This window comes from Scyliorhinus canicula, chromosome 12 (assembly GCF_902713615.1).
Source record: "Scyliorhinus canicula chromosome 12, sScyCan1.1, whole genome shotgun sequence".
Classification (NCBI taxonomy): domain Eukaryota; kingdom Metazoa; phylum Chordata; class Chondrichthyes; order Carcharhiniformes; family Scyliorhinidae; genus Scyliorhinus; species Scyliorhinus canicula.
In genome coordinates, this window is record NC_052157.1 from 118,166,692 (window position 1) to 118,193,604 (window position 26,913).

General features: G+C 47.2%; 1 protein-coding gene across 5 annotated transcripts in view; it reads right to left on the bottom strand.

The window, feature by feature from the left end:
• baz1b (bromodomain adjacent to zinc finger domain, 1B) overlaps positions 1-26,913 on the bottom strand; it is a 112,544-nt gene that overhangs the window by 31,126 nt on the left and 54,505 nt on the right. For all 5 annotated transcript variants that reach the window (XM_038813855.1, XM_038813854.1, XM_038813853.1 and 2 more), the window contains 5 exons: positions 17,546-19,449; positions 13,970-14,091; positions 11,870-11,987; positions 9,956-10,054; positions 1,719-1,896 (listed from right to left, as the gene is read on the bottom strand). In XM_038813855.1, coding sequence (XP_038669783.1) covers positions 1,719-1,896; positions 9,956-10,054; positions 11,870-11,987; positions 13,970-14,091; positions 17,546-19,449 — 2,421 coding nt within the window. The remainder of the gene's footprint in view (positions 1-1,718; positions 1,897-9,955; positions 10,055-11,869; positions 11,988-13,969; positions 14,092-17,545; positions 19,450-26,913) is intronic.

Genomic DNA, 26,913 nt, shown 5'->3' on the forward strand with positions numbered 1-26,913 from the left:
TTTTTAAGCTACCAATTTGATCAGCTGTCTTTTAAGGATTTATGTAAATAGACACCAAGGTCTTTATTCATGGACACCTCTCAAAATTGTGTCGTTTATAGTATATTAGTCCTTCAAAGTGCACCCCTTTACACTTCTCTGCATTGAACTAAATTTGCCTTGCTCTGTCCATCTCATCCTTAACCCATAGCTTTCCAAATGAAAGTTTAATGATGTCCAATAACCTCCCCACTACTAATATGAGGCCAATGGGTCCACGCTCTAGTACTTTGTCACTATTCCTGCATGCAATAAGGATTGAAAGATTGTGCTCAATGCCTCTTCTATTTCTGTCTTTGCTCATTTCAGTAACCAAGATTGCATCCCATCTGGAATAGGTGACTGACCAACTTTTAGTAAGTTTACTCTATCTCTTACTGTCCATAATTTCCCTTTCTTCTTTTAATGTAACCTTCACATCATCCACTTACCCCATGAAGGCTTTTAAAAATATACATTTCATGAGACGTGGGTGTCCATAGCTAAGCCAGCATTTATATTGCCTATCCCCAATTACCCTTGAGACGGTGGAAACCAACCAGTTTCTTGAACTACTGCAGTCCATGTACACCCACAGTGTTGCGACAGTGAAAGAACGGCGGCATAGCTCCAAGTCAGGGTGGTGCAGCTTGGAGGGGAAGTTGTGGGTGCTGTTTCCTGGTCTGCTGCCCATCTCCTTCTAGATGGTAGAGGTCACAGGTTTGGAAAGTGCTGTTGAAGGAGGTTTGGGGCGTTGTACTATTGGAGGAGGTATATCCACCTTTTTATGGACATTAATACAAAATGTGGAATATGGACAAAACTGGCTGAAATAAGGACAAATCTAAAATTCTGTGTTTCAAAACACGCAGATTTAAAATGGCTGGAAACAAGACATCGACAGACGAAGAGATACACAGCCTTATCAAATCCATCTGGCAGCTGCTTAAGCTGACAAAGGACAATGAGTCTTGGGCAAGACTAGCCTGCTAGCTATGCAGAAACGGGCTCTGCTAGTCCTGGCTCAAAACCAACGCTGCCCATAGCAACATCTATGGACAATACACATTATGGACTCAAAGTTGTCTGTGAAATTTAACAGGTTATATCTTGCAAAACCATCTTGACGGGAAAGCGATCAAAGCCTCCTGAGGTCCATCCAAACCATTTGCACCGATCATTGGGAAAAGCCTGCCAGAATTTCAATGGCTGCAGTTTTTAAAATAAAAAAAAGACAAGGGACACGCAACGTTTAGGCGCAAGAAGCCCCAGCCAGAATGGGATATAAAATGTATGGGCATTGGAGCACAATTCAGTTCACTTCTTCACGGTGACAGCCAGAAGCTCTTCTCAGCCCTCCCCAACCAATCAAACAATGACCGACGGAAGACATCAACTACCAGAACCAACCAACTCTGAGTGAGCCGCAACCTTATGTTCTCAGGAAAAGTGCAAATCTAAATTTGTCTGAACAGTGGTTTGGAACAACTGCTTCGCACAAAAAAATAACTGACTTAAGCCAAACCATCATTCTGACATTTAACTGGAAACGGCAACTCTGATTTTATCAGCTCTGATTTGCGTGGAACTACAGTTCACAGACCCTGACCGATTGTGCTAACATCTCCTACATAATATAGTTGATAGCCATACAAGCACCTCATTACGAAGGACAGCAGCATGTCTGTATGGTTACTTACTCTCTCTTCAAACTCATCACATTTGTCCATGTATCCCAGTCCTCCCTTTTGCAGTCGCGTTGCTACTTCAATCAGGTCAGTTCGCAAGTAGTTGAGGAGCTCCTGATGGCCATCACATGTCTTGAGGCCAAGGTTCGGTTTCCGTGCCAGGTGGAGTGAATGAAGGATATCTTGAAACCTATAAATAGAATTTGCTACTTTCAAAATTCTAAGTGATCCAGTCAATAAGCCGTACCAATGCAGAGAGCAACAGAAAGGAGGATCAATATATTTCAAGATGACAAGGCTTCACATTCTAAACTCAAAAATCAGCATACAGTTGAACAATTGACATTATATTTTAAATATGAAACATTAGCATATTTTCTAGAGTAATGGATTGTAGTCAATGCCGCAAATTAGAGGAGGATTGGAGCGTTCTCAGAACTCCTTTTACTTTGGACATCAATTAATGATATCATTCCAAAATCCTTTCTTTTAAAACTAATTTTTATTCAAATTTTCACATTTTCACAAAAAAGAAAACAGTAACAGAAAATTCTAAGAACAAAAAGAACGAACCCCCCCCCCCCCCCCCCCCCCCGTATATACAAAAGAGAAACAATAAATAAACGCCTGTCGTTGGCAAAGATTCAACCCAAAACAAAAACAAAGAGACACACGCCCCCCCCCCCCCCCCCCCCCCAGGTTGCTGCTGCTGCTGCTGACCTTTTGATTTTACCGTTCTGCCAGGAGATCTAGGAATGGTTGCCATCTCCTGAAAAACCCCAGCACTGACCCCCTTAGGGCAAATTTCACCCTCTCCAATTTAATAAACCCCGCCATATCGTTGGCCTCCACGCTTGGGGGCCTCACATCCTACCACTGAAGAAGAATCCTCCGCCGGGCTACTAGGGACTAAAGGCCATAACACCGGCCTCTTTTGCCTCCTGCACTCCCGGCTCCGCTGCAACCCCAAATATTGCGAGTCCTCAGCCTGGATTGACCCTGGACCCTACCACCTTCGATACCGCCCTTGCTACACCCTTCCAAAATTCCCCCAGCGCTGGGTATGCCCAGAACACGTGGACATGGTTTGCTGGGCCCCCAGAGCACCTAATACACCTGTCCTCTCTCCCAAAAAACCGGTTCATCCTTGTCCCGGTCATATGAGCCCTATGCAGCACCTTAAACTGTATGAGGCTAAGCCTCGCACAAGAAGAGGAGGAGTTCACCCTATCCAGAGCATACACCCACATCCCCATCTCAATCTCCTCACCCAGCTCCTCCGCCCATTTACCTTTCAGCTCCTCCACCGAGGCCTCGTCTACCTCCTGCATCACCTGGTGTGCTTCCGAGATCCTCCCCTCTCCAACCCAACCCACACCCCGAGAGCACCCTGTCCTGAACCCCACGCGGTGGCAGCAGAGGGAACCCCGCCACCTGCCGCCTGACAAACGCCCTTACTTGCATGTACCTAAAGGTGTTCCCCGGGGGAGCCCAAACTTCCCTTCCAGCTCACCCAGGCTCGTGAACTTCCTGTCTATGAACAGGTCCCCCAGCCTCCTGACACCTGCCCTGTGCCAACTCAGGAACCCGCAATCTCTCCGGAACAAACCGGTGGTTCCCCCGTATCGTGGCCCCCACCTCCCCCCTGTGCCGCCTCCATTGCCCCCAAATCTTGAGGGTAGCTGCCACCACCGGGCTCGTGGTATACCTCGTTGGAGGGAGCGGCGGCAGCACCGTTACCAGCGTTTCCAGGCTCGAGCCCACACAGGATGCCATCTCCATCCTCTTCCATGCTGCCCCCTCCCCGTCCATTACCCACTTACGCACCATCGCTGCGTTGGCAGCCCAATAATACCCACAGAGGTTGGGCAATGCCAGCACCCCCCCCCCCCCCCCCCCATCCAAGAACACCCGTCTCACCCTTGGAGTCCCGTGTGCCCACACAAACCCCATAATGCTCCTGTTAACCCGCCTAAAAAAGGCCTTCGGGATAAGATGGGGAGGCACTGGAACAGGAACAGAAACCTCAGGAGCACCGTCATCTTGACTGACTGCACCCTAGCCGCCAGAGACAGCGGCAGCATGTCCCACCCCTTAAACTCCTCCTCCATTTGCTCCACCAGCCTTGAGGTTAAGCTTATGCAAGGCCCCCCAGCTCCTGGCCACCTGAACCCCCAAGTACCTAAAGCCCCTCTCCGCCCTTTTCAGTGGGAGCCTCCCAATCCCCCCCTCCTGGTCACCCGGGTGTACCACAAACAGCTCGCTCTTCCCAAAGTTAAGCTTATACCCTGAGAAATCCCCAAATTCCCGGAGAATCCCCATAACCACCGGCATTTCCCCCCCCCCCCCCCCCCCCCCCCCCCCCCCACCGGGTCTGCCACATACAACAAAAGGTTGTCCGCGTAGAGAGACACTCGGTGCTCCTCCCCACCCCGGACCAGCCCCCTCCAATCCCCCGACTCCCTCAGTGCCATAGCCAGGGGTTCAATTGTCTGCGCAAGAAGTAGGGGGGACAGGGGACACCCCTGCCTCGTCCCTCGATATAATCGAAAATACTCCGACCTCCTCTTATTCGTGGCCACACTCGCCATCGGGGCCTCATACAACAGCCTCACCCAACTGACAAACCCCTTCCCAAACCCGAACCTTTCCAGCACCTCCCACAAGTACCCCCACTCGACCCTATCAAAAGGCCTTCTCCGCACCTAGCGCCACCACTATCTCCGCCTCCCCTTCTACCGCCGGCATCATTATAACGTTCAAGAGCCTCCATATATTAGTGTTCAGCTGCCTCCCCATCACAAACCCCGTTTGATCCTCGTGGATAACCTGCGGCACACAGTCCTCTATCCTCATGGCTAAGATCTTTGCCAACAACTTGGCGTCCACATTTAAGAGTGAGATCGGCCTGTATGACCCACACTGCAGGGGATCCTTGTCTCGCTTAAGAATCAAGGAGATCAGCGCCCGAGACCTCGTTGAAGGTTCTAACCAACAGGGGGCCCAGCAGGTCTGCATACGTCTTGTAAAATTCAACCAGGAACCCATCCGGCCCCGGCGCCTTCCCCGACTGCATGCTCCCTATCCCTTTGACTAGCTCCTCAAGTTCAACTGGCGCCCCCAGACCCTCCACCCGTCCCTCCTCCACCCTCGGAAATCTCAGCAGGTCCAAAAAGCGCCCCATCCCCCCTCCTCCGCCGGAGGTTCGGACCGATATAGTCTCTCATAAAAGTCCCTGAAAACACCATTAATGTCTACCCTCTCCGCACCACATTTCCTCCCTGATCCTTAACACCACCAACTTCCCTGACCACATCCTGCTTACGGAGCTGGTGTGCCAGCATCCTGCTCGCCTTCTCCCCATACTCGTGCACCGCACCCTGAGCCTTTCTCCATTGAGCCTCCGCCTTTCTGGTGGTCAACAAGTCAAACTCAGCCCGAAGGCTGCGCCGCTCCCTCAGCAATCCCTCCTCCGGGGCCTCTGCGTACCTCCTATCCACCCTCACCATTTCCCCCACCAATCTCTCCCTTTCTCTCTGCTCCCCTCTCTCCCTGTGGGCCCGAATGGAGATCAACTCCCCCCGAACCACCGCCTCCCAGACCGTCCCCACTCGGACCTCCCCATTATCGTTGGCCTCTAGATACTCCTCTATACATCCTCGAACCCACCCCCTCACCACCTCATCCGCCAGCAGCCCCACCTCCAAGCGCCACAACGGTCGCCGGTCCCTCTCCTCCCCCAGCTCGAGGTCCACCCAATGCGGGGTATGGTCCGAAATGGCTATCGCCGAGTACTCAGCGTCTACTACCCTCGCAATCAGTGCCCTACTCAGAATGAAAAAAAACGATCCAGGAGTAGGCCTTATGCACATGGGAGAAGTATGAAAATTCCCTGGCCCTTGGCCTCGCGAACCTCCATGGATCCACCCCTCCCATCTGGTCCATAAACCCCCTCAGCACCTTAGCCGCCGCAGGCCTCCTACCCGTCCTGGAACTGGATCGATCCAGTGGCGGATCCAGCACCATGTTGAAACCCCCCCCCCACTAAATCTGGAATCCGGCCAAACATGCGCCGCATGAAACCCGCATCATCCCAATTCGGGGTGTATACATTGACCAGCACCACCCGCTCCCCTTGTAGCTTGCCGCTCACCACCACGTACATTCCGCCGCTGTCTGCCACCACACTCGACGCCTCAAACGACACCCTCTTCCCCACCAGGATCGCCACCCCCCCCCAGTTTTTTGCATCCAGCCCCGAATGAAACACTTGGGCCCACCCACCCCTTCCTCAACCTAACCTGATCCGGCACCTTCAGGTGCGTCTCCTGAAGCATAGCCACGTCCTTCAGCCCCCTCAGGTACGCGAACATGCGGGACCGTTTGACCGGCCCATTCAGTCCCCCTGCCCCCCTCAACTAGCCATCACCCTTCCGTAATCCGCCAGGTGCCCGCGCCCCCCGCTCCCCACAGCGACAGACCACTATCCCGACCCCCTCTGCACGCTCCAGCTCCTTCTTGGCCATTCCAGCAGCAACCCGGTATCCCCCCCCCCCCTCTCTCTTTCCTCCTCCTACTCCTCTCCCCCCCCCCCCCCCCCCCCGCCCCCCAAAGCTAGGGCCCCCCTGGCTGCATAACTCCAGTCATTGTACTTCCGTAAGTCAGCCAACTCCTGCTGACCCCGGATGCTCCCGCCACCCCAATTACCCTCCCAGTGTCACACACCCATTCCCCTAAATGCCGACCCCGCCCCCTGCTTCTCCAGCGCGGGAGAAAAGCCCACGTCCCCATTCCAAGCCCCGCCCCCCGACCCAAAACGCGGGAAGACAGGCACAGGACCCAACAGGGCCGCGAACCCCACCCAAACCCGCAACCAGTGAAATAATAAAAATCCCAACATGATATGATAAAACACCCAAGTAAACAGCTAACAGTCCCGAAAAGCAGAAAAGAAAAAACAGAACAGCAAAAAAACATCGTCCCAATAGAACCAAAAAAAGCGAAAGGATATCAAGGAGGACAAAGTCTCCTGGCTGCGTACAACGTTCCCCAGCCCCCAGTCTTCAGTTCAAGTCCAGCTTCTCTGCCTGGACAAAAGTCCAGGCCTCCTCCAGGGAGTCAAAATAAAGTTGCCGGTCTTTATAAGTGACCCACAGGTGTGCCGGCTGCAACAGGCCAAACTTGACCCCCCTTCTTGTGGAGCACTGCCTTTGCCCGGTTACACCCAGCCCTTCTCTTCGTCACCTCCGCACTCCAGTCCTGGTAGATCCTGATCTCCGTATTCTCCCACTTGCTACTTCTCTCCCTCTTCGCCCAACGAAGCGCACACTCACGGTCGACCAGGCGTTGAAAGCGGACCAGCACCGCCCTGGGTGGCTCGTTTGGCCTGGGCTTCCGCAGCAGCGCCCGATGGGCACCCTCCAGTTCCAGGGGTCCCCGGAACGACCCCCGCATCCATCAGCGAGTTCAGCATCAGGACCACGTAGGCCCCCAAATCTGAACCTTCCAGCCCCTCCGGGAGGCCCAAAATCCGCAGATTCTTCCGGCGGGAGCAATTCTCCATCTCCTCCATCCTTGCCAACCATTTCTTGTGAAGCACCTCGTGCGACTCCACCTTCACCGCCAGGCCCAGGAGTTTGTCCTCGTCCTCCGAAGCCTTCTGCTGCAGCTCCCGAATCTCCGCAGCCTGAGCCGTCTGAGTCACCCCGAGCCTGCCCAGTGATGCACTCAACGGCTCCAGGATCTCAGCCTTTAGTTCCTGGAAGGAGCGCAGCAGCAGCTCCTGCTGCTCCCTCGCCCACTGCTGCCACGTTGCCGGTTCCCCGCCCACCGCCATCTTGTCCTTTCTGCCTCGCACCTTCTTCTGCTGCAAAGTTGATTTTCTGGTCGCTCCACTTCTAGCCCAGCCCATCCAACGGCCGCCAAGCACAGAGGCTGCATTCCCACCCGGGGAAAAGTTAAAACAGCGCCGTTGCGGGCCCTTAAAAGAGCCCGAAAGTCCAAAAATAGCGGGAGCCACCGAACGTGCGGCTTAGCACTGCATCGCCGCAGCCGGAAGTCCCATTCCAAAATCCTTTAGCACAGTGGTATTCAAACACTCTGGGCAGGATTCTCCGTCCCCCCCACTGGGCCGTATTCTCCGACGCCGGTTTTCGGGCGGGGCAGGGATCACGCCATGCCGGTCGGGTGCCGTTGACAGCGGCCCCCTGGCAAATCTCTGGGCCCCAATGGGCCGACTGTTTCTGTCCAGTCCCACTGGCATGAATTGGACATGGTCCCATACAGTGGGACCTGGCTGGTAGGCCAGCTGGTGCGGTCCTCGGGGGGGGGGGGGCACGGTGGCCTCGCCCGCGATCGGGGCCTACTGATCTGTGGGCGGGCCTGTGCCATGGGGGCACTCCTTCCTTCCGCGCCAGCCCCTGTAGGGCTCCGCCATGGCCGGCGCAGAGAACACCACTCTGCGCATGCGCAGAATATGCCGGTCAGTCTGCGCTAAACCACGGCGGCAGTTCTGCGCATGCGCTAACTCGCGCAATCCCGCTGGCACAGCGCCAACCCTTCCGGCGCCAGCCTAGTCCCCGGAAGTGCGGAGAATTCCGCAACTTCAGGTTGACCCAACGCCGGAGTGGTTCGCGCCGTTCTTGGCGCCGGCCAATTCGCCGATTGCGGTGAATCCCACCCTCTCTCTCTTGCTGGGCCATTCCAGAGGGCAGTTAAGTCTCAACCACATTGCTGTGGATCTGTAGTCACATGTAGGCCAGACCTTGGACCTTGGGACCTTGGAACCTTGGACCAAGGCCAGACCTTGGACCTTGGGACAGATTTCCTTCCCTAAAGGACATTAGTGAACCAGGTTTTTGCGTCAATGGTACCATGGTCAACATTAGATATTTAAATCCAAATTTTTATTGAATTCAAATTTCACCATTTGCCATAGTAGGATTTGAATTTGGATCCCCAGAACATTACCCTGGATCTCTGGATTACTAGTCCAGTTGCAATATCACTATGCCACCGCCACCCCAAATGAGTTCAATCATTTGTGCGCCCTATAAACTAAATCCTACTGAACTCAAATGTTCAAACCAGTACACATATCAAAAACGGGGGATGGTGGTTGAAGGCACAGCCCAGGTTGGTGGAGAGAAGGAATAAAACTTAATTGGCCCTTGCAACAAACAATGGCAATGGAGAATTACATATATATATACAAACATATATATATATTACAATTTACAAACTGTGCACTACATCTAACACTGCATCTTTAAAGATTCTGGTCATTAAGGTCATACACCTGAAATATTGAGTAACCTTGCATGGCCCAGGAATATTTTTCAATAACATTACATCAAGGGCAAGCTTTGCTTTAAATACTGATCTTAATTCAGCATTTCAATAAAAACCAGAGATAGCCGATTATGGAAACAAGATCTCGAGAACAAATAGTAGCACATACTTTACATAGACAAAACACCGTTAATCCACTCAAGGCATGTATTTAATAACAGCCCTGCATTCAGTAGTTACAGTAATGCAATACCATAGCTGTTTAAGCTTAAACTTGCTGGTTAATGGTACGTAACCAACTGCACCCTCACCCCCCCATACTAGTTTGGTAAAGAGTGTGTAATATACTGAACAGGAAGGCCCCATATGTGATTCAAAGTCCGTGTCCAGTTACCCAATGTCAGCCAGGGTAGTAAAATTGGCTGTCGCTGCTAAAGATGAAAAAATCCGGGTGCAGAAATGAACAAGTATTCCCCTTCCCATCCAGTCCCAGAGTAAAATGCAAATCGAGGAAGGAGGAATGCACTGGTATGAATGTCTTTTCTTGGTCAAACAGACTGCTGCTGCCAACTGAGAACAGCTACATTGGTGGTGTATTCAAAGGTGTTTGACATCCTGGAATTATAAGCATGTGCCTTCAATAGAACACATTCAATAGCTAGAGTCAGGGACCGCAACATGCACTGATGCTCAAATTCCAGAGAGGCTGTAAGGAGAACAGTGATGCTGGGAGTATCGCCATTAAAAAGATTTCATTATGTTCAAGTTTGGATTTTACCTTTCCTTTGCACATTACATTAAAAGGAAGATACCAAAAATTAGCACCATTTAAAATCTCAGCCAAGCGAGTCAGCAATGCCAGTCTGAAGTACATAAATGGCAAAAGTACACAATGACTTTAAGAGGGAATCATGTCTATCCTCTAATCAACCAGTTTTATGGAACTTTTGAAGACTTACTTTTTCTGAAGGCGCTCTTTGAGTGCACTCTCTCGGACACCTTGTGGATGAAGACAGCTCAGGAGCTCATCCAGCTCTTTCTGGGTGTCGCAAACAAACCTGAGGGTAAAAATCAATACCAAACAATATTTCCAGGGAAGAAGAAAGCTTTACACATTAGAAATGGTGAACAGGCCAGCACAGTGGCACAGTGGTTAGCACTGCTACCTCACGGCACCGAGGTCCCAGTTTCGATCCCGGCTCTGGGTCACTGTCTGTGTGGAGTTTGCACATTCTCCCCGTGTTGGCATGGGTTTCACCCCCACAACCCAAAGATGTGCAGGGTAGGTGGATTGGCCATGCTAAATTGCCCCTTAATTGGAAAAAAATTAATTGGGTACTCTAAATTTTAAAAAAAGAAAAAAGAAATGGTGAACAAATGTCTGAACAGAAAATACTGAAATACTCAAAATCCCCAGGATTACGTTAACATGGCTAAAAAAAACATAGACAGAATTTGAATACTACAGCAAAATAAAGGGGTTAGTTTAGAAAAATAGCTCAAGCAGTCTGGTATCATGGCAGTTTGCAGTACGGCCCCATGGAAGGGTAAGATCAAGTCATAGGATTGGGAAGATAAAAGCCAGTGTTGGCATACTGGGTACATGTATATCTCAATTCAGAAACAATGGGCGCGATTCTCCGCTCCCACGCCGGGTGGGAGAATCGCGGGAGGGCCAGGCGACTCACGACACGACCCCCTGGCACCCCCCTCTCGGAAGAATCGCCGCTCGCCGTTTTTCACGGCGACCGGCGATTCTCCGACCCGGATGGGCCGAGTGGCCTGCCGTTCGCGACCGGTTCACGACGGCGGCAACCACACCTGGTCGCTGCCGTCGTGAACATGGCGGCAAACGCTGGTTTGACGCTTGTGGGGGGCGGAGAGGGGAGTGAGCACCACGGCCATGCTCGGGAGGGGATTGGCCCGCGATCGGTGCCCACCGATCGTCGGGCCGGCATCTCAAAGGGATACACTCTTTCCCCTCCGCCGCCCCGCAAGATCAAGCCGCCACGTCTTGCGGGGCGGCGGAGGGGAAGACGGCAACCGCGCATGCGCAGGTTGGCGCCGGCAAACCTGCGCATGCGCGGCTGACGTCATTAGGCGCGCCGGCCGCGTCATTCTCAGCGCGCCGGGCCTTGATGCCAGCGACAAGGCCCGGCGGCCGAGAATAACGGAGCGCCGCTCCTAGCCCCCCGGGTGGGGGTGAATAAGGTGAGAGGAGCGGCCTCCGAGGTCGTCGTGAAACTCGGCCATACAAATAGCAATGAGGGGATCCTAAACTCAAACTTGGGGCTAAATTTGTTTGAAATGGTTTGAGGGACATCCTTCGCTCTTTTACAGAAAAACGGTCCACTTCTGGGACAAAAAGGTCTAAAATTATCCTTGAGCTTTTCTTCATCAGAAGCATTTTTCTCCAATGGGAATGCTGAAGCATGACTCCAAGCTTCAAACTCCATAAGCAGTTCGGAAACATGGCTCAAATTTAGCGGAACAAAATTACCATGGTGTTTCTTTTTTGGCAGACATTTGCTTCACTCCTAAGATGTTGATTTAAGGAATCATTTCCTCTGGTATCCAGCTTGTGTGAGAGCGGAAATAGTGAGCATATGTCACATGACCACGGAAGAGTGGCCCATTGAAGCGGGTTCGTGATCCCACTTAGTATCCAGGCCAACTGTTGCCCTAGCAATGTTGAGTCCCAGCATATTCGCGCCCGCTTGTCACAAGGGCAGTGCAGAGTTTTTTTTTAAATGGACATTTAAAATTACTAGATTTTGAGCAGTTTTGAAAACTATTCACAGTACAAAGCCCAACATTGTTGAGCATCTAAACAGTTACGGGTGAATACAGTGAGATGTAAAAGTTGAAAATACCATAGATTCTGTCCTTGTTTAGGTATAGTGGTTTCGATGCAAATTTCCACAGTATGGGAGGACCCCTGGTGGCCACTGTCATTTAAGCTGCTCTCAGCAATGCTGTCATCATCATTACCTAAAAGATAAACATATTCTTTGAGTTTCAAGTGATAGCCTTTTACCCAACAGAATCAGTCCTAACCCAGAAATCCCAGGTCCCAAAATATCAGCATTTTGATGCAATAACCCATGCAGAATTAGACAAGCAAACACAAGATATAAATCACTCTCCATCATAGACTGCTTCAATCTCAGCTTCTTTCCTACAAGGGAATTTAGTGAATGAAGGTGGATTAATTATTTTTTTAAAAGCACAAAGCTATTTTGCGTTTTGCTACTCAGTGTGAGGAGATCAGCACTGGAGAGCAAGAGTTTCCCATCTGAGCTACACAAATTGATGCAGACAAAAAGCTCTTTCCACTCTCTCAATTACATCCACAGGACGTTTTCCATTTCACACATCAGCCATCACTTGGCTTCCCAGCACAGGTTTATCAATCAGTGTCAGACTAGGAATTAGATTGACAGTACGTAAATGACAGAGGAGAATTATGATTCCATTAATATGTCCTTGATTTTTGAACTTAGCTCCCAGAAATCAACCCCATTGCAAGATTCAACCTCCTGATGTGTTCACAACCTACAGGGACGCACACACCATTTTGCCCCGTTCCCTCTGCATGTTCACCTAAGCATGGCGATGTTAGTCATAAAACCCAGTGCCATGAAGTGTGTAAAAGCCCCAGATAACACTTTTTAGCTCTCATTCTCCCTGGCGGTAATAAACTCCTGAGCTTGCAACGCTCTCTAGCCGTGCTGCTGAAATTGGAAGTTCAACATCCCATTTTTCATCTGTTCTGCCATGCTATAAACTAGTGGTCTAACGCTCAATGCAATGACACTCAAATTGTTTTGAACACAGCCCTTGATCTACCAGCTGTGGACACTGACATTGTAATATTTAACCATCAGTAGTGGTGAACAAACAGTGAGTGAACTGAAGTTCTTCTAACAGAGCCTGTAGAACCTAATCATTTAGAATAGAGTTCTTTTAAATTTATTCACTGGAACTGGTTTGTTTCGTTCCTGCAAAAAGCAGCAAATCTTTGCCTTTAAAGACAACAACGGGTTCTTTCCACACATATATAAAGTTAATGGTTTTGTTTTTAAAAATTGGCGTCGATGCCTTAGAAGTATATTTCATAAACGATCTTTGTCGTCAGAGGCGGAATTTAGAAATCTCAGCAAAGCAGATTTTCAAGGTTTCATCACTTTAGCAATGATGTTGGGGAGGTACTGTACAGAAGCAGCAAAAATTATTAGCCATACTGTTATTGTCCTCATTCATAGGGAAACATGCCTTGCACCTTTCTTGTGAAGAGCTAGCTGTCCCATTATCCTGCAGTCACAAGCACACATGGATCCTACCAACTGATTACAGATCCCTCGTTACTTTGCAGGACCAGGCAAATTTACATTAAAACATTTTAAAACCAACCTTTAGAATTTAGAACTTCAAAAATGTATTTAGAAGTCACTGAAACCAAGAAAACAAATTATGAAGTAGGGGAAAAGACCAGAATTTATCTATTTCCTGACAGATGTTGGCCGACTTGGATAGAAATAAATGCTGTAGCAGTACCAAGCCAGTGATACGGCAGCAAGGTGAAGGACAGAAAAACCATGATCCTGTGTTCATCCGATACCCACACCTACAATCCCCCTCTCACCTGGTTGCAAGGCTAATGTTAGCATGAACATCAAGTTTTTTGGTCTGAATCATACAGTAGAATACTTAGACCATGAGGATAACTCATATTCTTAGTCACTTTAGGGCAACTGCGTCTTGACTATCATTACAAAAAAGGCGTTTTTCATGGCACCAGACACTTCAAAGTACTTTATAGCACATTAAGTGCTTTTTGTAATCACTGTTGTAATGGTGGAAACATGGGCGAGAGTGCATTGTCCTTTGGCATTGATTTTCTCAATTTCTACACCCACTGAATGAATAGGTAGCTAATTTTACAAGAAAGTTAATAAGGACGGTAGTCTTACTTTTGGAGTCCTGATCGTCTTCATTGTACTCTTCAGGAAGGTTAAAGCTGTAATCAATGCTATCATGCACCCAACCTTTCTCTACATAGAGACCAGGAACCAGATCAGAAAATAGCCAAAACCTGCAAGAGAGAGAAATTATGAGCCTGTGCACATAGAGGCAAGCGCCAATAGGAGTTCACATCCAACATTTTGTTTCGACAGTTTCCATTATTAAAAAAATCAGCCTGAAATAATGGCTTTTTAAAAAAGAGCTCAGAATATTAAACATCTCACAAACCACTGTGCAATATAATTTGACTGTACAATCTTTATCCTTCAACTTCACCCAGTTAATGAAAAACCTAAAACTTAGTTACTTTCCACAACGGAAGGCCACTTCCCAATGAGCAAAACAACTTCAACAAGTCCTCCTCTTTTATCCAGAGCTGAAGGGTATGAAAAACAGCCGACTACTTTTTACCACAGGCATGGTATGGGAAGTTGTGGTGACTTACTTCAGGCCAATATGGCAGCAAGTGGACCCAGGAACAGGGAAAGGCCATAAGATGGAGGAGCAGAAGTAGGCCACTCAGCCCATCGATTCTGCTCCACCATTCAATGAGATGATGACTGATCTGATATAATCCTCAACTCCAATTTCCCACCTTATCCCCATACCCCTCAATTGCCTTCCTGATTAAAAATCTGTACAAATCTAACCATTTTTATTTGTTTCCAGGAGTGGCTGTTCTTCTGAGCCATGCTTCGTCCCTAACCCACCATCAACTTATCCGATGACCGGGGATCAATTTCCCTCCTGCCACTTGGATTTGTGCTCCCACCTGTTGGCCAAGTACAGCGTCCTGCAGGTTTGGGCAAGAGACTCACTGCAAGGATGACAGAGGCCAAAGAATCAAACTTCCTCTCATGCTGTAGGCGAGATGCTTCGCTGCCCATCTGTTCAATCCATACCCAGAGTTAACATTTTGCTGAGTATTGAGAAGCATATAGGAGAATTTATACTCATGACTGCTCCAGCTCAGCAAAACATTCAGAGTCGTGGTGCACAGAAAAGGTTTCTACTATGTCCCGCCATACAGACAACTTAACATTTACAGAGACCCCAAAAGACCCAACTGTCTCTCATCAAAAGATTGCGTACAATCCTGAGAGAAGCCACATGAACATAAGAACATAAGAACATAAGAACTAGGAGCAGGAGTAGGCCATCTGGCCCCTCGAGCCTGCTCCGCCATTCAATTAGATCATGGCTGATCTTTTGTGGACTCAGCTCCACTTTCCGGCCCGAACACCATAACCCTTAATCCCTTTATTCTTCAAAAAACTATCTATCTTTACCTTAAAAACATGTAATGAAGGAGCCTCAACTGCTTCACTGGGCAAGGAATTCCATAGATTCACAACCCTTTGGGTGAAGAAGTTCCTCCTAAACTCAGTCCTAAATCTACTTCCCCTTATTTTGAGGCTATGCCCCCTAGTTCTGCTGTCACCCGCCAGTGGAAACAACCTGCCCGCATCGATCCTATCTATTCCCTTCATAATTTTAAATGTTTCAATAAGATCCCCCCTCATCCTTCTAAATTCCAACGAGTACAGTCCCAGTCTACTCAACCTCTCCTCATAATCCAACCCCTTCAGCTCTGGGATTAACCTAGTGAATCTCCTCTGCACACCCTCCAGCGCCAGTACGTCCTTTCTCAAGTAAGGAGACCAAAACTGAACACAATACTCCAGGTGTGGCCGCACTAACACCTTATACAATTGCAACATAACCTTCCTAGTCTTAAACTCCATCCCTCTAGCAATGAAGGACAAAATTCCATTTGCCTTCTTAATCACCTGTTGCACTTGTAAACCAACCTTCTGTAACTCATGCACTAGCACACCCAAGTCTCTCTGAACAGCGGCATGCTTTAATATTTTATCGTTTAAATAATAATCCCGTTTGCTGTTATTCCTACCAAAATGGATAACCTCACATTTGTCAACATTGTATTCCATCTGCCAGACCCGAACCCATTCACTTAACCTATCCAAATCCCTCTGCAGACTTCCAGTATCCTCTGCACTTTTCGCTTTACCACTCATCTTAGTGTCATCTGCAAACTTGGACACATTGCCCTTGGTCCCCAACTCCAAATCATCAATGTAAATTGTGAACAATTGTGGGCCCAACACGGATCCCTGAGGGACACCACTAGCTACTGATTGCCAACCAGAGAAACACCCATTTATCCCAACTCTTTGCTTTCTATTAATTAACCAATCCTCTATCCATGCTACTACTTTACTCTTAATGCCATGCATCTTTATCTTATGCAGCAACCTTTTGTGTGGCACCTTGTCAAAGGCTTTCTGGAAATCCAGATATACCACATCCATCGGCTCCCCGTTATCTACTGCACTGGTAATGTCCTCAAAAAATTCCACTAAATTAGTTAGGCATGACCTGCCTTTTACGAAGCCATGCTGCGTCTGCCCAATGGGACAATTTCTATCCAGATGCCTCGCAATTTCTTCCTTGATGATAGATTCCAGCATCTTCCCTATTACCGAAGTTAAACTCACTGGCCTATAATTTCCTGCTTTCTGCCTACCTCCTTTTTTAAACAGTGGCGTCACGTTTACTAATTTCCAATCCACCGGGACCACCCCAGAGTCTAGTGAATTTCGGTAAATTATCACTAGTGCATCTGCAATTTCCCTAGCCATCTCTTTTAGCACTCTGGGATGCATTCCATCAGGGCCAGGAGACTTGTCTACCTTTAGCCCCATTAGCTTGCCCATCACTCCCTCCTTAGTGATAACAATCCTCTCAAGGTCCTCACCTGTCATAGCCTCATTTCTATCAGTCGCTGGCATGTTATTTGTGTCTTCCACTGTGAAGACCGACCCAAAAAACCTGTTCAGTTCCTCAGCCATTTCCTCATTTCCCATTATTAAAACTCCCTTCTCATCCTCTAAAGGACCAATATTTACCTTAGCCACTCTTTTTTGTCTTATATATTTGTAAAAACTTTTACTGTCTGTTTTTATATTCTGAGCAAGTTTACTCTCATACTCTATCTTACTCTTCTTTATAGCTTTTTTAGTAGCTTTCTGTTGCCCCCTAAAGATTTCCCAGTCCTCTAATCTCCCAGCAATCTTTGCCACTTTATATGCTTTTTCCTTCAATTTGATACTCTCCCTTATTTCCTTAGATATCCACGGTCGATTTTCCCTCTTTCTTCCGTCCTTCCTTTTTGTTGGTATAAACCTTTGCTGAGTACTGTGAAAAATCGCTTGGAAGGTTCTCCACTGTTCCTCAACTGTTCCACCATAAAGTCTTAGCTCCCAGTCTACCTTAGCTAGTTCTTCTCTCATCCCTTGTAATCTCCTTTGTTTAAACACAAAACACTAGTATTTGATTTTACTTTCTCACCCTCCATCTGTATTTTAAATTCCACCATATTGTGATCGCTCCTTCCGAGAGGATCCCTAACTATGAGATCATGAATCTCTATGAGATCTATGAGATCATGAAAGAAGCAAAGCACTAGTATTTATTTATTTGAAAGGGGAAGCCACAGATACCTGTTGTGGTTGCGGTCTGTGCCCAACGGTGATCGATGTAGGACAAGTTTGGCTTTTGCAATTCCCTCCTGGAAAGCCTTCTCAGCTGCTGCTTTGTGCTTGCGAATCTTCTCAACCACCACCCTTTCTTTTTCCAGCTTTTCCCGCTCTTCTTTCTCCTTTTTGGCCTGCAATGCCATCAACCGTCTGCTTTTAATTGCACTGATGAGGTCTTCACTGCCATTGACATCAGTTAGTAAGTCAGTTCCACCCTTGTCCACCTCTAGTTTTTTATCAAATTCCTTCTTCTCTGACTTTTTGTTGTTTTCCGGTTCTTTCTTTTTTGCCTCCATTTCTTTTTTCTTCAGTTTCTCTGCCTTTTTCCGGTCATTCTCCTCTTTTTGCATGGCTAGCCTCTCTTTCCACAGCTCTGCAGATTTGTGCTGCGAGTCCTCCATGTGATCCTGAACTGAATAGGTCATCAGAATCCGATGGCAGAGTGCTGATAGGATCTTTACTTTCTCTTCTGGGGTGAGTTCAAAGAACTCAGCAGCTTCCAGCTTATCCAGGAATTCGTCTGCCACTTCATTATCTTCAAACCCCACAGAATCTTTGCTGCCATCATTTGTTTCTGATGTCTCACTTTCATTCTGCATGTCTGATTTTCGCATGCAGAGCCGAACCAGCTCCGATGCAGAGTGCAAGGTGAGGGGAATTTCAGAAAGCTTCATTCCAAGTTCTCTATAGTCTTCTGCAATTTCATCTTGGAGCAAAGTTTGGAGAAGGATCAACAGAACTCTGTTCAAATAGAGGAACCCGCCCTTTTCAGAAGTCAATGCTTCCATCAAGGAGACTGCGGTGATTGGATACTGGTCGTCTGGCATTAGCAGGCCGCAATAACAACTGAGGAACTCAACCACCATAGCCACATCACCAAAAAGTGTATTAGGGAGCCCTTCAGGTGTGTCTACCAGCTTTAGTGTGGGCAAGCTCTTCCCTACAAGATTCTGATCTTCAAATCTCTTCTGTTTTTCCAGTTTTAATTGCATCTCCTTCTCTCGTCGCTCTTTTGCCTTTTCCTTCAGTTTCTCCTTCAGCTCTTCCCGCTTCTTCTTGTGATAATCTGCCCTTTCTTCCTGTGTCATCAATGCCCATTTCCTCTTGTGCTCTAGTATCTCGTAACGTTTCTGCACAAGGTCACGAACTTCCTCCGGTAGGCGAGCACGTTCATCAGCGGAAAGCACTTTGGCCACCCGAGTGATGAACGCAGATACTGCTCCCTTTTTCTCCTCCTTCCCCTTGTTGTCTTTGTAATAGCGAAGGAATTGCAAGGCCAAAGGAGGCAAGTATTTTTGAGGTTTGGTCACAGATCTTGATGCTCCTCCAACACCCTTCGGAGTCTTTCCAGTCTTGGATGTGCTTGATTTTGCCATCTCAAAAAGTGTCATTTGTTTCATCTTCATCTTTGGAGTTTTCAGATTTTTTTTGGGAGATTTGCTGCTACCTGAAGACTTCTGTCCATTGAGCAATTTAGTCTTATTCTTGGATTTCTCTTTTTTGTTATTTTTATCCTTGCTTTGCAACTTTTTTAGGTTCCGAGCAGCGTTGGAGCCCTTTTTGGGAATGTGAAAGTTCGTATTCAGTTTGGTTGGTGTTACAATCTTCATTACTTCTTCCAGCTCTTGTTCTGGAGACCTTTTGGGACCAAATGCCATTCCAGTCCCATTCATGGCCTTTTTCACATGCACATGACCCCATAATGTTGGGCTCAAAGGTGGACTTCGAGGAATCTTCTCTTTGCCATATTTCCGTTTTTGCTCTTTGCTTGGGTCTCCATCTCCTTTTGTTCTTTTTGAATGTTTACCCTCTGGTGAGACTGTACTTTTCCTTTTTCCCAAATTCACAACAGGATTATGAATCATGTACTGCAACAAACGTAAAAATATATTAATATTTAGCAAGAGCCAAACTTGCACCAATATTACACCATAGACTGCAAATACAAGTCACCGGTTAGTTACAACTACAAAAGTGCTTGAAATGGGGTATATTATACATTTGCAACAATCACTTTAATGCTCTTTGTTTTGGGATAGTTCCGAAACACAAGAGTGATTGATACCCTTTACTTTGTTCCAACTTGGTTATTGCCCTTTGTATGACCCACATTTTTGCTTACTCGTGTCAAAACTTGTGTAAATCCAAGTGCTGAACTTGTTTAGTCCTCCATCAACAGATATGGCTGAATCACATTAAGTGATCAGGAATTTCATTCTCTTCTGCAAGACTCCTCCAGGATCACATTTCTCTCTACTCCCGAATGTCTCCTCCAAACCCATTCCCCTGCACTCACCATTAAACAATAATTGTGACAAGCTCATAGGTTTGTATTATGAAGATGGAATCCCCCCCCCCCCCGCCCCCGCATCCTATTTTCTCTACCATCTCCTCAAATTACCCCTCCCCCACCAAGCACTTTACTCCTCTGAAGCCATTGCCACTGAGCTGCTGACCACCCAAACTTCCTTCCCTTCCTGGCTCTCATGACAGGAAATGGCTACCTCTCCTGATATTGTTCACCTCCTTTTCAAAACAAAACCACCAAAGCCCTCTTCAAATAAAACCCTCAACTGCCCTCCCCTGATCATGTTGGCAAATTACCACTGATATTATGATGATCTTAATAAAGATCGGTAACGCTAAAGAAATAATTCAAACTCCTATTTCTGAAATGAACGCATTACACCAACAGAGTTCACATTTTAAACCAGGCGTGTATATATTTTCAGTTTGGGGGTGGAGGTGGCAAATTTCAAACGTTCCCTCCATCAAGGAACTGAATTGCAAATTTCAGAAAGATAAAGTTTCTCCATAACATTATACATGAATTTCAAAAAAGAGTTATGAAAAGAAAATTTGGTGAGCAAAAAAAAAGCACGGATTTAAAAAAAGGAATAAATAATAACTACTACTAGAGTTTGATAGAGCGACTGCACCCAACTCACTCCCAGTCTCAGGTCGCTCACTCACCCACACCCATTGTTATGGGTGGATGAGAACACATGCTGGTGTTTGGGGGTAAGAATGAATGAGAATGCGGAGGCTGGGAGAGAGCCAGACTTACGTGCACCCTATACCCCAGTCAGCAGCAAATGCAGAGAGAAACCAGCCTGTGATTTGCTGAACAGCTTTACAGCACTTTTCAAATAATTCAGTTGAATGTCCAACAGGTTAACTTCATACTGCATTTCACAAATACATACTTTAACTGCTCAACAATTCCACTTATATTTCCACCCAAGAGTTTCCCTATATTTTACAGGAACCTGGGGATCAACAAGATGTGCCAGATCTCAGGATTCTCTGATCTCCTCACTTTCCGCCATTCTCCAAGATACAAGATCTCTTGGGGTCCTTTCACTAATATCCAAATAGGTGAACATCGAACTCTCCTTTAACAGCACACTAACGTGGACCCCCATCTCAAGCAGGAGTCTCACTGCCTTCTTATTTAGTGACTTTAACCAGGAAACACACTTACATAGAAAATAGGAGTAGGCAATCCGACCCTTCAAGCCTGCTCTGCCATTCAATATGATCATGGCTGATTCTCTCTCAGCCCCATTACTCCATGCTCTCCTCAAACCCCTGGACAACTTTAATGCCCAGAAACATATCTTCTTCTTAAATATATTCAGTGATTTGGAATCTACAGGCTTCAGTGGTAGAGAATTCCACTGGTCCACCACACTGAGTAAAGAAATTTCTCCACATTTCAGTTTTAAATGGCCTGTCCCGTAACCGGAGACTGTGACCCCCTGTTCTCGGCCCCTCCACCCAGAGCAAACAACATCCCCGCATCCAGTCTGTCTAGCACTGTCAGAATTTTAAACGTTTCAATGAGATTCCCTCATTCTTCCGAACTCCTGTGAATATGGGCCCAGTCCACCCAATCTCTTCTTCTACGACAGTCCTGTCATGCCAGGAATCAGTCTGGTGAACCTTCGCTACACTCCCTCTGTGGCAAGTATATCCTTTCTTAGATAAGGAGGACAAAACTGAAGACAAAGTCCAGGTGTGGTCTCACCAAGGTCCCATACAGCTGTAGTCAGACCTCCTTGCTACTGTACTCAATGAAGGCCAACATACCATTTGTCATCCTAACTGCATGCTGTACCTGCATGCCTGCTTCCACTGACTGGTGTACGAGGACATGTTGTCTCTTTGCACTTCAACATTTTCCAATCTATCAATTTAAATAATGTTCTGCCATTCTGGGTTTCTCCATCCAAAGTGGATAACTGCACATTTATCCATGTTATATTGCATCGGTCACATATTGCCCACTCACACAACTTGTCCAAATCACCTTGAAGCCTCCTAAAATCCTCCTTACCACTCACCTTCCCACCAAGTTCCATGTCATCAGCAAACTTGGAAATATTATATTTGGTTCCCTCATCCAAATCATTGATGTATATTGTGAATAACTGGGGCCCAAGCACTGATCCCTACAAGACCCCAGAAATCACTGCCTGCCACTTCTAAAAGACCCATTTATTTCTACTCGGTTTCCTGTCTGCTGACCATTTCTTTAATTTCACACAATAACCTTCTGTATGGGACTTAATCAAAAGCTTTCTGAAAATCTAAATATACCATAACCCCTGATTCGCCCGTATCTATTCTACTAGCTACAGGCACAAAAAAAACTAGTAATTTTGTCAAACATAATTTCTCTTCCATAAATCCATGTTGACTTTATCTAATTCCATTGTTATTTTTTAAGTATCCGGTTATCACATCCTTTATGGACTTAGCAGTTTTCTTACTGTTACATTGCTAATGATGCACAAATCCATGCTCAACTTCACAAACACTTTCCTGTGCTACAGACTAAAATTCACCGCATAGTTGAATTCCACTTGTCAGCATCCTACCCTATTCATAATTATCCCCCCCCCCCCCCCCCCCCCCCCCCATCACCCTTTACAGTTCTCCCAACCATACCATTTTGATTTCCATATCCTTGTCGTCATTTACAAGTCTCTTCACGGCCTTGCTCCACCTTTCAATCTCTCAGTTTCATGACCCAGCTTGGATTCTGCTCTCTTCTCAGTCTGGATTGCTGTTTATCCTTTTGCTCCTCCTGACCACCTCCATCTATTTGATCACAGGATTTTTAGTCCACACTCTACAATTCTCTTCCACTCAGTTATTTCTTTCCCATTTTTCAAAGCTTTGTCAAAACCTCTTTCACCTATTTCTTCAGCCACAGTGCCAATCCCCGTTACGTGTCCAATTCCCCTTTTCTGGTGAAGAAACTTGGGACTTTTCCTCTGGACACTTTAGGAACTTTCAAGCGGTTATTGGATAGGCAGATGGAGCGCACCAGAATGACAGAGAGTGGGATAGCTTGATCTTGGTTTCGGACAAGGTTCGGCACAACATCGAGGGCCGAAGGGCCTGTTCTGTGCTGCACCGTTCTATGTTAGGCTAATCATTCTGTGGTTCCTAGTTTCCTCCCTTCGTCCTTTTTTATTCGTGAGGCTACATTTGCCACCCCCCAATCTGCTAAGGCTGTTCCAGAATCTAAGAACTGTGGAAGATGACAAACCACACATCCACTATTTCCATGGCCATCTCCTTTAGTAATCTGGGATGTAGATGATCAGGCCCTGGGGATTTATCAGCTTTCAGCCCCATTAATTTCTCCAGCACTACTTTTACACGAATGCTAATTTCATTCAATTCCTCCTCCTCCTCAGTAACATTTCTGAGAAATTATTTGTGGTTTCCTCCATGAACACAGAACTAAGGCAAGTGTTTAATTGTTCTGCCATTTCCTTGTTCTCTATTACAAGTTCTCGTGTTTCAAGCTGTAAGACATACTTCTTCGCTAATGTTAGGAAAACAAAGGTAAAGGGATTTATATTTGTATTGTCAAACATAAGGTACAGTTTTAAGTATGTTTAATTTAATATTTCTGTGCCTGGAAGGGTAAAATCTATAGATACATGCTGGACAATGGTGTGGGGGTTGGTTAAGTTCAAACTGTTTCTATTGTGCCTAGAGGGGGCTATGGCATGACGAATAAAGAAAAGGCATTAGCATGTATGTGTTGCTTAGGAACTGGGGCCTTGTAGAGTAGAGAAGCTTTTAAGTTTAGTTTAGCAAATTTGTGAGCAATTGAGAGAGAGGTAATGAGAAGGTAGACAGCTCTCACAGCTCTACTAGAAGCAGTTGGTTTAGAAGGCGAGAAAGGGAACATATCAATCAGCTTTGCTAGAAGAAAGGGCGGCACAGTGGCTAGCACTGCTGCCTGACAGCGCTGAGGACCCGGGTTTGATCCCAGGTCACTGTCTGTTTCGAGTTTGCCCATTCTCCCCGTGTCTGCTTGGTCTCACCCCCACAAACCAACATGTGCCAAGCCGATTGGCCACACTAAATTGGCCCTTAATTAGAAAAAAAAAATTGGGTACTCTAGATTTATATATTAAAAAAGCTTTGCTAGAAGAAAGGCCATGTTATGGAGTAATGGTTAAGAAATCTAAAGTCCAGCTAGTTAAGGAAACTACAGAAAAAAAAAGAACTGCCCAAGTAGAATCATAGAATTTACAATGTAGAAGGAGGCCATTCGGCCCATCTAGTCTGCACCGGCCCTGACAAAGAGAGCCCTACTGAAGCCCACGTACCTACCCTATCTCCATAACCCCACTTAACATTTTGTGGACAAAGGACAATTTAGCATGGCCAATCCACCTAACCCGCACATCTTTGGATGGTGGGAAGAAACGCGAGCACCCGGAGGGAACTCATGCAGAGACGGGGAGAACGTGCAGACTCCGCACAGATAGTGACCCAGCCAGGAATCGAACCTGGGACCCTGGAGTTGTGAAGCAACTGTGCTAACCACTATGCTACCGTGCTGCCCAGGAGTAGCCTGGAGTTTAAGTGAACAGAGACGAAGGTATGGTTCAGGATAATTCAAGGCAGAGTAAGTAAAGTGTTCTGAGTTAGAGACAATTGCAGTAACCAGATCTAAAGGGAGAGCAGCTTCCAAAGGTAAAGCAAATGTTTGATGTCATTTTAACACAGTCTGGAAATCGAGAGTTAAAGCAATTCTGAACAGTTTGCACTGCAGTCAAGACAAAAGAAACCCAAAGGGCTTTGCATAAAATCCTGGACTGGAGTCGCAGTTAAAAGTAGAGCGGAAGCTTTGTTTAAAAGTGTCATTTAGAAAGCCTGGTCTGGATTTTGGAAAGCAAACCATCAAGAGAAAGCATTTTTATTATGAGAGAAGAATTTAAAGCGTGTTTTTGGGAGTGGCCTCTGGAAACTCTCACATGACAATCATCTGGGGACACTCTGAGGAGGATCCACAAGCATTCACTTGGGGGTCAGCGTGAAGACTATATTTTCCCATAGTCATCTTGTCTGCTGGAAAGGGAGTGTTAATGAGACCATTGTAGCTTAAAATGTACAGTGAGGGCAGCAAGGTGGCACAGTGGTTAGCAGTACTGCCTTACTGCACCGAAGTCCCAGGTTCGATCCCGGCTCTTGGTCACTGTCCGTGTGGAGTTTGCACATTCTCTCCGTGTTTGCATGGGTTTCGCCCCCACAACCCAAAGATGTGCAGGCTCGGTAGATTAGCGGCGCTAAATTGCCCCTTAATTGGAAAAAATGAATTGGCTACTCTAAATTTTAAAAATAAAATAAAATGTACCTCGTAATCAGTGCTAATCCTGAAACCGGTGTCTAATTGTTAAGCTAAGAGGGAGGTTTGGGTGGGGTAGGGAGGAGTGGCGCATCAGCACAGTGCTTAGCACTGTTGCTTCACAGAGCCAAGGGCCCGGGTTCGATTCCCAGCTTGGGTCACTGTGTGCAGAGTCTGCACATTCTCCCAGTGTCTGCATGAGTTTCTACCAGGTGCTCCGGCTTCCTCCCACAAGTCCCGAAAGATGTGCTGTTAGGTGAATTGGACATTCTGAATTCTCCCTCAGTGCACCCAAGCAGGTGCTACAGTGTGGCGACTGGAGGATTTTCACAGTAACTTCACTGCAGTGCTAATGTAACCTACCTGTGACACTAATAAAGATTAATTAACTATTTAGCAGTCCTGTGACTCTGTTCCGTCACATTTCATAAAGTAAAAGGTTACGGTCTTTTGAGCCAGGGTTCCATTCTGGGATCATAACACTAATATCTTTTTCTATTCTTATTGAAGGTTTCACCATCCACTTGTATTATTTCCAAGTTTACTTCCATACTCTATTTTCCTCCTTAATCAATCACTTGGTTCTCCATTGCTGAACTCTGAACTGTTCCCAATCCTCAGGCTTGCTACTTTTTCTTTGTTGTTAAATTAGAGGGGCTAAGAGGGGAAATCATTGCCTTCAAAGTGCAAAGAGATAGGGAGGAAAGGGTGGCTAGGCAGAAGCTGGTCGACTCCATACTGGAGGTAGACCGTAAATACTCCGAGGCCCCGACCGTAGAGCTCCTGGTGGAGAGGAAAGAGCTACAAAGGAACTTTGATCTGCTTTCCACCAGGAAAGCAGTGCACCAACTCCGCCAGGCGCGCGGGACCCTGTAAGAACACAGAGACAAAGCCAGCCGCCTGTTGGCACACCAGCTGAGAAAGTAGGCAGCCACCAGAGAAATTGCGCAAATCAGGGGTACCAGAGGCACGTGGGAAACAGAACCAGAGAGGATTAACGAAACCTTCAAGGCCTTCTACCAAGAGCTGCACACCTCAGAGCCCCCAACAGGGAAGGCTGGGATGAACCGATTCCTTGATGGACTGGACATACCAGTCGTGGGAGAGGGCAGAAAACGGGACCTGGAAGCACCATTAGCACTGGGAGAGATCATGGGCAGCATTAGCTCCATGCAGACGGGGAAGGCGCCTGGACCGGACGGATTCCCGGCGGACTTCTACAAACAATTCGCGGCAGCGCTGGCCCTGCACCTGCGGGAGATGTTCACAGACTCGCTAGCTAGGGGCACACTGCCACCCACGTTAGCACAGGCCTCAATCTCACCTAAGAAAGACAAAGACCCAACGGAATGTGGGTCATACAGACCCATATCTCTGCTGAACGCAGACGCCAAAATACTGGCCAAAAACCTAGAAGACTGTGTACCTGAGGTGGTCACAGAGGACCAGACGGGCTTCGTCAAAGGTAGACAGCTTACCTCGAACATCAGGCGCCTGCTGAATGTGATAATGACCCCCTCCGGGGAGAGAACACAAGAGGTGATCATCTCCCTGGACGCAGAAAAGGCCTTCGACAGAGTCGAATGGAAATACCTCATAGAGGTACTGGAGCGGTTCGGGCTTGGAACAGGATTCACCGCTTGGGTAAAGCTCCTATACAACGCTCCCATGG